This window comes from Vespula vulgaris, chromosome 6 (genome assembly GCF_905475345.1).
Source record: "Vespula vulgaris chromosome 6, iyVesVulg1.1, whole genome shotgun sequence".
Lineage (NCBI taxonomy): Eukaryota > Metazoa > Arthropoda > Insecta > Hymenoptera > Vespidae > Vespula > Vespula vulgaris.
Window position 1 is genome coordinate 7,471,615 of NC_066591.1, and position 12,950 is coordinate 7,484,564.

The 12,950-nt window shown below is 30.6% G+C and overlaps 2 protein-coding genes across 4 annotated transcripts; both read left to right on the forward strand.

Moving 5' to 3' along the window:
• Positions 1-1,130: 1,130 nt before the first annotated feature.
• Positions 1,131-4,979, forward strand: LOC127064640 (retinoblastoma-binding protein 5 homolog). Of its 2 annotated transcripts, none has more exons than XM_050995997.1 (8): positions 1,131-1,581; positions 2,159-2,266; positions 2,341-2,366; positions 2,467-2,639; positions 2,726-2,954; positions 3,041-3,496; positions 3,581-3,989; positions 4,831-4,979. In XM_050995997.1, exons 2-8 carry the CDS (start codon positions 2,248-2,250, stop codon positions 4,836-4,838), a joined length of 1,320 nt encoding a protein of 439 aa, XP_050851954.1. In that variant the 5' UTR covers positions 1,131-1,581; positions 2,159-2,247; the 3' UTR covers positions 4,839-4,979. The 2 variants fall into 2 exon arrangements, with proteins under 2 accessions (XP_050851954.1, XP_050851952.1); XM_050995995.1 differs by lacking the exon at positions 4,831-4,979 and adding an exon at positions 4,068-4,211.
• On the forward strand, positions 4,250-6,507 carry LOC127064643 (seipin). 2 transcript variants are annotated; one of them, XM_050996000.1, is made up of 7 exons: positions 4,250-4,380; positions 4,460-4,671; positions 4,831-5,055; positions 5,198-5,343; positions 5,476-5,678; positions 5,760-6,045; positions 6,136-6,507. In XM_050996000.1, the coding sequence occupies exons 2-7, from the start codon at positions 4,580-4,582 to the stop codon at positions 6,306-6,308; spliced, it is 1,125 nt and encodes a 374-aa protein (XP_050851957.1). In that variant the 5' UTR covers positions 4,250-4,380; positions 4,460-4,579; the 3' UTR covers positions 6,309-6,507. The 2 variants fall into 2 exon arrangements, with proteins under 2 accessions (XP_050851957.1, XP_050851958.1); XM_050996001.1 differs by having other exon boundaries at positions 4,264-4,380; positions 4,558-4,671.
• Positions 6,508-12,950: the final 6,443 nt, after the last annotated feature.

The following is a 12,950-nucleotide window of genomic DNA, read 5'->3' on the forward strand; positions in this document are numbered from 1 at the left end:
ATCTAATAGAATACATCAATGTGTTGCACCATACCGCGGGATTTTTTTTCATACGTATCGAGTAATAATTATTACTAAAAGAGATTTGTTTGCCTCGACAAATAATCCTTTTCTTTGTAAATTATTTCGAGACATTTCAAGTTCTCACTATGCCTTATATGTATTATATTTGTGTAAGAACAGAGTTAATTAAAGTCTGTAGTTCATACGTTTGTAAATATCATGTAAATAATATAATTATGTTGGAATGCAGTCTACTGAGTTCCAAAGATAATAACGTAAAGGTTTTAGTTTAAATTTCGAATGCAATATAATTTTATTTTTTTCTTTATACAGTGGTCATATTCGAGGAGAAGAATTATCTAATGCAAATATAAAAACAGTTACGTACTGAAATATTATACTTTCTATAATGGTTTAAAAGTAATTATATATCCATGATTCGTGTAATTTATTTTACAAAACTACAAAGCAAACGCGGATAACGTGAACATAATAACATTATGTTTATGATATGTTTAAGAGCTTTAAAAAAAGTGTACGTATGCAGCAAATGCTCTTGCGATGCATTGCATGAAATGCATGTAGTACTATGATCTGCCACTAATTTCATAATTAAAATACGGATACAATATTACGTGCTATTTGTCCCGCAACGTGGAGAAATATAAAGCAACTGTGACACCAAGTAATTTTATTAAGGATGTTTCGATTTAAACAGAAATTGCCCGTGAAATGACTTTGTTACGTTACTAATATCAAATTACTACTAATTATAAAACTTCATTAAACCGCAAGCGCTTAAAAAAAAAAAAATGCGGTTCTTAACTGAATATTCTGCAAATAGCTCTCTGACTACATCAGTATTCCGTTATCAAGTTCTTGTTAAATATAATTTAATCATTTGGTTTTATTTCCTACGTATCTTCCCACAATTTGTTGAAAACATAATTTTATAGTAAATAAAGAAATAAAAAATATTATAGAAAATAATGTTGTGATAAACGATCCTTCATTTACACGAAACGTATAAATTTTAATATATTATAATGTTTTTTAATGTTGTTATCTTAATCTTTAAAATTTGTTTCTTTAAATTTCCAAGTTTTATATCTGGGTATCCTTTTGAAATTATAGTTGATTCGAAATTTAGACTATTCGATATTAAGATTGTCATCATCTTTCGCTCGAAGCATGTGCGATTTCAGCGACAACTGTGGACGAAATACGAACTACAAGCGTAAATATGGAACACTGCTTTTATCATGCGAGTGTATAAACTTGATAGATTATAGCTCATGCGTCATAACAATTGAATTCGTTAGGTTAGGACAGTCAGTGTTAGTACGTCGTGGACTCAACTTCTCGATCTCTCGTATTTATATAATTTTTAAAAGTGGTGTGCATCTTGCAGTGATCTGTGTTAGATACGACATTGTTACGCATTTGTTTCCTAACACATGCATAGAGAATGATTTGTTAAAAATAATTTGTGTATATTATAACACAAGACGTATTTATCGATGAATGATCATCTTTCGAAATTATCAAGAAAATGATAGTTCGCGCGAAAAGCTACACGTAAGATGATATATTCTTTCTTGTTTTGTTATTATAAATTATCGTCATAATATGTGTACCTGATGTATATAAGTATATTCTTTTACTTCTTATCATTGTTCTTATTATATTATTATATCGTATATTATTATAGTAATAGTAGTAGTAATAGTAATAATATAAAGTGGGCTATTTCTACAGAGGAAAATATAAAAAGAATAGTTTAAAATTTTTGATTTAAAGTTTAACAATGGAATATGGTAAAAAAGAGAAAAAAATTTTAGGTTACCTTTATATTCAGACAACTAACCTATATATCTCGTATTTATTATTTATTCTTTTCTAAAAAGTAATAAGATTATCGAAATCTAAAATTTACAAGATACTTTTTTTTATCGACTCGTTATTATCGATTAATTATTAACAATTATAATATAATAATGTTCAGTATTATTAATGATATACGCGAATACGTCATAAAATGTATGACTAAAATTATTTTATATTCTTATTCTAAATTCTTTTTTACTGTCCACAAGTATATCAGTATTTCTACCAATGGTGAAAATCAAATCAGATGTTGGTACTCCTGTTTTAGATTATTCCCTGCACTAAAAGTTTGATGACAGATCAACATTATAACAACAATTGTAATTGAAGAAAGAAGAACAATATAATTCTATAAGAATGAATTTGGAATTATTAGGTAAAATTATACAAAATATATAAGTCTAAGGAAAACTGTATTTAATATATCTTGTATTTAATTTATTGTTTCAGAATCATTTGGTCAGAATTATCCAGAGGTGAGTTATTTGATTTCGGTTAAATCATTTCAATCTTATATAGTAAGAATAAAATAAAATGAAGCCAAATCTTAAAGTAGAAGTATAATTATTTTGTTAGGAATTTGATGGTACATTAGATTGTATATCACTTGCTGTGACATGTACATTCAACAAACGAGGAACCTTACTTGCTGTTGGTTGCAACGATGGTAGGATAGTTATATGGGATTTCCTGACTCGTGGGATTGCAAAGATCATCAGTGCACATGTACATCCTGTTTGTTCATTGAGGTAGAGTTCATTCCATTCTAAATTAGTTAATCTGATATAATCACAAATATCATACAGAATTTTTAAGAATATTTATATCGATATAGTTGGTCTAGAAACGGGCATAAGTTGCTGAGTGCTTCCACGGATAATAATGTTTGTATATGGGATGTTTTGTCTGGAGAATGCGATCAGAAATACAGGTTTCCTTCTCCAATCTTAAAAGTTCAATTTCATCCAAGAAATTTGAATAAATTTTTGGTATGTCCAATGAGACACGCTGCTGTAATGGTCGATGTCGAAGGTACACACAGGGTTATACCTCTTGATGAAGATGTATGTAATATTTATAAGAGCTATATTTTATTACATCTATATCTATGTAAATATTAAATATGTTATTTAAATTATTATACTTTTAGAGCGATTTAAATATAGTAGCATCATTTGATAGAAGAGGTGACTATGTATATACTGGAAATGCTCGAGGCAGAATTTTGGTCTTAGATGCAGAATCTTTAACTGTTAAGGCATCTTATAAAATTTCACAAGGTACTGCCAGTAACACGGCGGTGAAGAGCATTGAATTTGCAAGACGTGGTTCATGTTTTCTTGTTAATACTTCCGATAGAGTAATTCGTGTGTACGACAGTACAGAGATACTGGCATGTGGCAAAGATGGTGAACCAGAGCCAATTCAAAAACTACAAGATCTTGTAAATAAAACAATGTGGAAAAAGTGCTGTTTTTCTGGAGATGGAGAATACGTATGTGCTGGCTCTGCTAGACAACATGCATTATATGTTTGGGAAAAAAGTATTGGAAACTTAGTTAAAATTTTGCATGGAACTAAAGGAGAACTGTTATTAGATGTCGTGGTACGTGTAAGAAATTTAATATGTACATGAAAGATTTTATATGAATATAATTATAAAATTAAGATTTTTATGTATTGTCTGTAGTGGCATCCAGTAAGACCTATCATAGCTTCCATTTCATCAGGAGTAGTTTCTATTTGGGCACAAAATCAAGTAGAAAATTGGTCTGCTTTTGCACCAGATTTTAAAGAATTAGATGAAAATGTAGAATATGAAGAAAGAGAAAGTGAATTTGATTTAAGCGACGAGGATAAGTCCGTAGTACAAGGTGAAGAAGCTCAAGATGAAGAAATCGAGGTAGATGTAGCATCTATCGACAGAGTTGCTGCCTTTTGTAGTTCAGACGAAGAAACGGAAGACATAGGTTCTCTTCAATTTTTACCAATATCTCCAGATGTAGAGGATTCAGAGGATAACCAAACTTCTCCTCACGAACCACCAATAAAGAAACATCGTTCGCATAATATCGATTTACAAGGTGCACCAACTGGAGGTAGAACTTATACATTTGATAGATCTTATTTTTAAATTATCATTTAAAGTAGCATTGATCAAATGGGTCTGCTTACAGAGACACATCCCTTATTGAATAAAGGAAAAGATAAACCTACAACAAAGAAAGGCAGACCTAGATTAGAGCATAGAAAAGGAAAATAATTTTTTTAACCATTCATCGTATTCGCAGAAATCAATAAAACGTGTCTTATCATATGTACATATACATTTAAGTCATTTAGTACTAGAAAGTACGAGCATTATCTTACAAGAAGCAAAGAATATTCGCAGTAACTTTTTCATAGACATTTCTTATAAACAAGAGTTGTTAATATTCTCAATATATTGTAAAAAAATAATATTTAAAGATTTTTAAATTTAATCAAAAGGTACGAATATTTTATATACTATATTGATTATATTTTCATATACTGAACAGTGTATTGCTTACAAAAATCCTTTTAACAGATTACAAATATTTATTGGAAAAAAAAAGAAAAAAGAAAAAAAAATTATCTTATATTTAATTTTAAATGTATTGACAATAATGTAATAAAATTGTACAGGATATGTCTCCCTATTATACTAATGTTGATTTGCATTACATTAGTATGGTATCATTGGTCTACGGTTGAGCCATCTGTACGATTCCTATTGAATTGTGTGAAAAAAGTGCAAGTGTAGGTGTACATAACCTATACTTTTATACGATGCGAATTACATGTTAATGGACGACAAATTTTATCTTATCTTTTTTAACGATTTGTATCATTGAAGTTAATTTTATAATATTTATTTAATACTAATTATTTTTAACGAACTCCATCATATTTGTTCAGAATGTTGATCTCGAGATCATTCCGGCGAATTACAAAAAAATGGTTCAATATGCAAAAGAAAACAACACAAGGAGTACAATCAGCGAAGGAGGCAGTTTTTCGCGGAGGTGTTATTATCGTCAGTGCTATTCTCATTATTTGGTTGTCTGTATTTCTCTATACGGCTTTTTACTATGCTTACATGCCTAGTATGTCATATGTGCGACCTGTACATCTGCAATTCAAGTGAGCTTCAATTCAAGACTTGTACGTTATATTAGAATATATAGATTACTTTTAAGAAAATTAATATTTGTATTTGTGTAAATACATTTTGTATAAATTACTTTATACATGCATGAAACTAAAATATAATTTCTAACGATAGGTCATGCGACGAGGATAAAGGAATTTGCAGTTTTCCATCAGCCCATGTGCAATTGACGAAAAAGCAGAACATACTGATGGTTGGCCAGCCTTATAAAATTAATTTACATTTAGAAATGCCAGAGTCTCCTGCAAATAAGGAACTTGGTATGCATATTATTTTAACTAAATAAATAGATTATTTTATCTTTCTCTTTCTCTCTCTCTCTCTCTCTCTCTCTCTCTCTCTCTCTCTTTCTCTCTCTTTCTTTCTCTCCATAAACATTAATTTATATACAGGAATGTTTATGGTATGTGCACAATTACGTAGTAGAGATGGATTCCTTGTGGAACATGCCTGCAGATCAGCAATGTTGCATTACCGTAGTACATTACTACACATGCTTAGTACTTTTACATTTTCACCTATGATGATCTTTGGAACTACCGAAGAAAAACAAAATGTTGTACTTGAATTGTTTGGAAATTTTGAAGAAGATCAAGTATGTGTAAGATATATTAATGAAAAGCATTTATAAAACTTGATCAAAACGAATATTAACTTATTTACGTTTTAATTTCAGAGTCACCCGGTTACAATAATTTATATCGAAATACAATCAAGATATATAGAATTTTATTCTGCGTCGATAATCATCAATGCAAATTTATCAGGCCTACGTTATTTGATGTTTCATTGGCCTATTTTATCAGCCATTATTGGTATTGGAACAAACTTGTTTTTCTTAGCGCTTATATCCATTTTATCATACTTACATTTTGCTATGGAAGAAGAAGATAAGGAGGAGAATTTTGTTTATGAAAGAGGCGAATCGGAAGAAGAGAAAGATATCAAGACGCTTAGCGATTGTAAGATTACGAATGGCTTTATTTTTTTATTATTTACATCTTTGTTTTGTTAATGTCAAACTCTTATATTTTTATCCATTTTTCTCACAGTGTCATCGGATTCTTCATCGCTGGAAGATGTTCCGGCATTAGAAGATATACCAAAATCTCGGGAAGAAGCTCTTTCGAGTCATTCATCTGATCCGATATTAGGCGAGCCTAGTTACATTCAAGAAATTTCAACTCTTATAGCAGAATCATCTGACGTCGAACTTACGAAATAGTTTGATTTATTTGTACAAATAAGTTACTTGTTAAAAACAACGAAACGTACTTTATTATGTACAAACAAAACAACAAAGTGAGTATCATTAGACTTAGACATTTCTAAGAGGGTAGTTTAGTCGATAATTTATATTTATACCAGTAAAAATCGGGTCAGTGTTCTGTCCTAATAATAATTAATTTATCTAACAAATCATATGACTGTGTGTACATTAATTTAGAAAGCAAATGATATTGTGATGTAAAGATCGATCTACGTATTTTTATATGTTAGAGGCTATTTAACTATTTACTTTCACTGCTAATATTTCCTTCGAACCTGAATGAAATACAATACACACGTAGATGCAATGCTATGAGAAAAAAAGATAATGTTTAAGATATAATATACATTTACATAGAGATACATACACAAGTTGCGTTTTATATTAGATACGTGCATTTATACGCATTTGTGTATATCTTTATAGAAGGTGGAATACTCAGGTAAATTGATCGTCGACTTATCTGCTACGAAGTATAGTAATTAATAGAATGTTATTAGTAATAATCGATGTCACAAAATATATAAAGTATTTTGTTTATGTAGATTTTCGATAATATGTGATATTTCATTCTTTGGCATTACACATACGAGTATATATATATATATATATATATATATATATATATATATCAATATAGTGAAAAGAAACGACTGATCGATGAGATAAAGTAACAAAAAAATTATTATCAAAAATCTTGAATTGATACTGACTTATCTAATGTAACAGTGATAATAAATTTTTTCACTTATCGATGTTACCATGTACGTTATTATACAGTTTTCAAACATATGTTTACCTAAAATTTTCAAGTAAAATATTCTTTTTCCCTTTTCCTCAACAAGTTAATAGTCGCTATTTAACCCGCTCCTATCTTAATTAACTCTCATGTAGGTAAGAGTCACCAGTTGCTAGACTTCATAACTTGCATCTGTCGCCAGTTGCTTTTTTACGTATGCATGTATATATGTATTTATGTATGTACGTATATATGTAGGTAGTAGGTAGATTTTGTGTGTATGTAGATAGGTAGATATGTATGTATATACGTTACTCGACATTATAAAAGAAAATGAGAGAATTGTATGTCTGAAATGTAAATGTGTATTATGAGTTGTTTCAACTTATAATTTTGTGTGATTAGAGTTAGAAAATCTTAGATCGAATAATATAATTTTTGCTATCGAAAAAAGGAAAAAAGAGAAGAGAGAGAGAGAGAGAGAGAGAGAGAAAAGAAAACAAAACATAGATAAATTAAGTATCGAGAAAACTTACGATCTTAATTCGATGATCATGCCAGGTGGCCTCAAGGCCACGAAGCCGTGCATCATCCCTTACACTCTACTATATATTTTTACAATATCATCAGAATACGAAGTTAATTCGTTCTCTATCTAATAACTCGAGTTATAAATACTATAAGTACTCTCGGGAAAGATTAAAGTAATAAGGAAAGGAAACTCGATGTAATCGTAATAAATGTTCTCCCCGATTAATTATCTTCATTTAAAAATATAAGATAAATCGAAACTCGATTCGCGAGTAGATATAGTTAAATGATTTCGTCATTCGATTATTCAAAGAAGAAAAATATTAAAAAATCTGTAGAATAAAATTTTATAAGATTAAAGAGATTACATATATAACTATACCGATCGAATACTTAAATAGAATTAACGATAACTCTACTTAAAATTATGATATTTCTCTTTAATTCACCATTTCGAAATAATAGGAAAAACATTGGTTGATCTCAACGAAGTATTCTAGAAATTGCATGTGTGTTTTATAAGACAAAAAAGATCTCTTCTTCGTAAGAAATCGAAATGAAAGATCGTGATAATGGAATCAACGACGATCTAATCGTTTACTTAAATGATCTTTTCGATCGACTCTCATTCTATTCTTCTCTTCCTTTCTTTTTCATTTGAATAGTATGGAAAATAATTAAATAGTTTCCTTCGTTTCGTTATTTTTTGTTTCAAAGAAAAAGTATCAATGTTCAGGCATGTTGTAAAAAGAGAGAGAGAGAGAGATGGAAAAAGGTAGAATAAATTGACTTTAAAGTTGACTTTTACGAAATAGAACATTTAGAAAACTCAGAAAAGATCAGATGATTTTCTTTTAAAGTGGTCAGAAGATAGAAACGTTTAAAAGATGGGAGTACCGAGACGCGATAACAAAGTCGACGATTTCTTCTTAGAATTCTCGATAGATAGGAATAAGAGATTTCTTTAGAATCGGATTATTCTCTACCAGCGAGGTTTCATTCGAGATGCATTGGAATAATTACCCACTTTGAGTCGTTTCCTTTTGCCATGTAGAGAGAAAGAGAAAGAGAGAGAGAGAAAGAGAGAGAGAGAGAGAGAGAGAGAGAGAGAGAGAGAACGTGAGAACGAAAAACTTTTTGGTTCGTTCGTTTGCATGTTTAACGAGGTCGATGAAAACAAGACCCACCATAGCTTTTCGTTTTCTCTTTCTCTCCTTTCGAACCAACAGCAACATTGAAAGCAAAAGAGGGAGAGAGAGAGAGAGAGAGAAAGAGAGAGGGAAACAAAAAATATGAAAGGAGATTCGTTTGCAATTTCATCGAAAATCAAATTTGTTCTTTTTTTCTTTTTTTTTTTAATTGTTCTCCATTCTTCTTCTTTTATATTTTCAATTTAATTGGCAGATATTGACGACTAATACCTATAGGATATGATTAACGATTGAACGAGTATTGGATCGAGTAGCTGTTATTCAGCATAATTCGACATGATTCGAGAGACTGAACATTTATATTGTATAAATGAATAAATAATTCAGGTTTTGCAGACAGTATTATTAATGTATGCATCTTCAAAATTTGATTATCGGATATTACCATTAGGAATTTGATCTATAGGGTATCTCATTTTAACCCCAATTCAATTATATTTATATAAATAATATAGATATGTAGGTTTAGAAATTCTACGTTCAGAAGAAATAATTATACAATTATAATTATAATAAGTATATTATTGGAGAGTAGTTAAAAAAAAAGGAGAACAGCGAAATGACAGAAACAGAAAAAAAAGGAGAAAGAAGGAGAGAGAAAGAGAGAAGAAAAAAGTAATTAAATCGTTTTTAATTCAGTCCAAGAAAATTTTAATAAGGTCGTACGTGATCTCGCAGAGTTTTTCGTTTGGCGCGCAGGCGTGAGATCGTTTGTTTGAAATAAGGAAAGGAATGAAAAGACGTCGAAAAAGAAAGAAGGAAAAGGAGAGTGAAAAAAAGGAACAAACAAAATAGAGAGAGAGAGAGAGAGAGATAGAGAGAAAAAAGAAAGAGAAAGAGAAAGAAAAAACAGCTCGTACGTGGAAAAGACATTTCTCTTAAGCAAAGTACTCTTACCGAGACGAGTATGAAGGGAAACGGGGTGGAGGGTGAAGGGGTAGTTTGCTTGAAAGTACCTTATGCGTTTCACTACGTGTACGTCGGGGCCAGTGCATAAATACTACTAGGAACCGGTTTTCTGGGCTATCCGTCCTGGCTCGGTGCTCCACAACGAGATAAAAAGTGAGAGAAAGGACAGAGAGTACGATGGTGGTAGCTTGGGGATGAGAAGAAGGGGGAAGAAAGATAGATAGAGAGAGAGAGAGAGAGAGAGAGGGAAAAGAAGAGACTCAAAGGAGCAGCACGAATTCGTGGGGTCGGTGCTTGTGTTTCTCCTGGCTCGTTACTCGAGATTCAGACAGGTGTGCGAGAAACTCCTCCTTCCCTTCTCTTCTCTTTCTTCATTGCTTTTTCTTCGTTCTTGATTTACTTTAAAGCAGTCTTCACACGAAATACGTATCTCTTTATCGTTGACCTATAAATAAATATTACTGATACGTTCTGTAAATATATAATCAAAGAAATATATTTTCACGAATATAATATAATTTATATTTTATAGAAAAAAGAGAGAGAAAGAGAGAAATATTTTATTTATTATAATAATTCGTAAAATTATAGTGAACACGAGAAACAAAAAAAAATTGAGCGAAAGATTTATAGATTTGTCTAAAAAGAGAAAAGAAACAAAAAAAAAAAAGAAAAAAGAAAATACATAAAAGAGAAAAATTGATCGGCAAAGTGGGCATTGTTAGCTCAAACCAACTCGTGTAGGACTCGACAAATCCACTTGACGTTCGAAACGCACGCTGTGGATGTGGTCGAGGTCGCGGTGCATATCCCGTTTTACCTTTTAACGACGTCAAAACGACGGCCGCGGCGTTTACACAGCGTAAGCCGCGTAATCGTTGGCCGACGGCAGACCGCGAAAAATCCTGTCTATCCTATCTATTAGCTCGGGGTTAATCCTACCACGGCAGCGTTCTTTATTACTTTCCATTAGAAAAACCAATCGGTGTAGGGACTTAATTACTTGATAATAAGTATGACGATAATAACGAAGGATAATGGAATCCTATTGAAAGAGATTTCTTTCTTTCTTTTTGTTTTCTTTTTATAAGTATAACATATCTGGTACGAACATAATTTCAAGATAAAAAAGAATCTTTTATCGTTTATCTACAATTATATATATGTATATATTGTTTTTATATTATATAAGAAAAAATTGTATTGCATTAATTACACGTATTTAATTAAATTAGGTCAATTAACGTTAATCGAAAATTGCAATGAGAATTCTTGAAATAAATTCGAACATATTGATCGAGTATATAAAAGAGAAATGTATATATTCTAATTATATGTAGCTACGTATCGAGACATAATACAATATATATATACACACATACACATATGTATATACACAGTTCTCACATTTTATCTCGAATGTATCGAACACGAACATGTCAGAGGATTATCCAAGTCGACTTTTCGCATGCGACTAGTATTATACATATAGACACGTTCGTATATTTCATCGTGCTCGTACGTCTCGCAAAATTTTGCGGCTAGCGCAGCAGCGAACGCTCAATTACTGGTTTTCACGTTAATCGTAAATTATTGCACGTCTCCTATCTCTCTCTCTCTCTCGTATATGTATATGTACGTACTGTCTCTCTGCAATCCCTATACGCATAATACCTATCGTGGATACGAGCCGATTTAGCCGTAATAAAATAATCCCAGAGCGAGGCGTCTGTTGACTTTTCGCGAGAATACAAGCCTGTATACGAACTGGAGATTATAAGAGACGGCGAGCCATTTTATTATGGTGACAACGTTACGATTTAATGGAAGTATGAAATATGTTGGAAAATTATGGACGATACGTGCTCCTGCTATTTATCGATTAAAAAGATAAAAAAGAAAAAAACGAAGAGGGATATTATAAAATATCATGAAAATTCGTTTCTGCTTATCTTGTTTAACATTATCAAATTTTGATAGGTACCTACATGTAAATGATATCTATCTCTATTACATAATATATGTACATACATACATATATATACATATGCGTATATACTATGTATTAAGAATCAATAATTATCGTCGAGCGAAGTAGTTGATTTTGCGTTCATTTAATATTATCGATAGACATTATTTTCAGTAAAATTACAAATAAAAAATTATTTCGATACTATGATCGGCGAGAAATATTCTGATCACAAAATTATAATATGGTATATATGTGTAAAAGAGAAAGAAAGATAAGGTTTTCTTAGTTGAAAGGTTGGGAGTCGAATAACGACGGGCTATAAATTTAGATTACTTTTTCCACGATGCATAATGACTATGGTACGAAGTTAAATTCCTTGGGAAAAGGAGATTAAAAGAAAAATCTTGTCCTTTATACTCGTCAAGGTACGTATAGTAGTAGTAGGTATTATAAAGTGTATTATAAGGTGTTTCTTTAGTCAGTTCTGTACAATATAAAAACACTTTGAAAAAGTTTTTCATTGATCTTTATGGTTCATTTTTATTATTGGTCCTTTAAAAAGAAAACTCTCTTTCTCTCTTTTTCTTTCTATCTTATTTTACTATCATCTCTTATCTTGAAAGCGGAATTAGCGTTTAGCAAGGTTATTAAATTGAATATTTAAATACTTGAGGAACGTGTGCCTGGAGTAACGAAAAGGGAGTGAAATAACGAACGACTATTAATCTTTGCCTTCCACCCTTACTTTTTCTCACGGTTAATTGAAGCACACTGCGGCTCGTTATACACCTTCCCGCGGGTGTATAGAGGCGATCGAAATAAGTAGAAAAAATTAGAATTATGTTACGTAAAAGGTTAAAACCAAACTGACGTTAAGCCAACGACTGATAATTACTGTTTCATGGTCGCAATAATTTATACATATAGAGTAAACTTTCTTTTAAATAATTTTATTAATTACTTATCATTATGTACTTTTTTAATTAACGTTAATCAAAATTTCGAATCACATTGATTTCTATATATAGAGGAATTTTTTTTTTGTTTGATTTCTGTATAAGTAAAGGAAAAAAGTGGTATGTTTTTAATCATTTCTTATTTATTCTCGTAACTAAAATCATTACTAATTAAAAAAGGAATATATATGTAACATCGATATAATATCGATATCAAATATATGCATATGTATATATATACATATACATATATATATATACACATTTATATATATATAT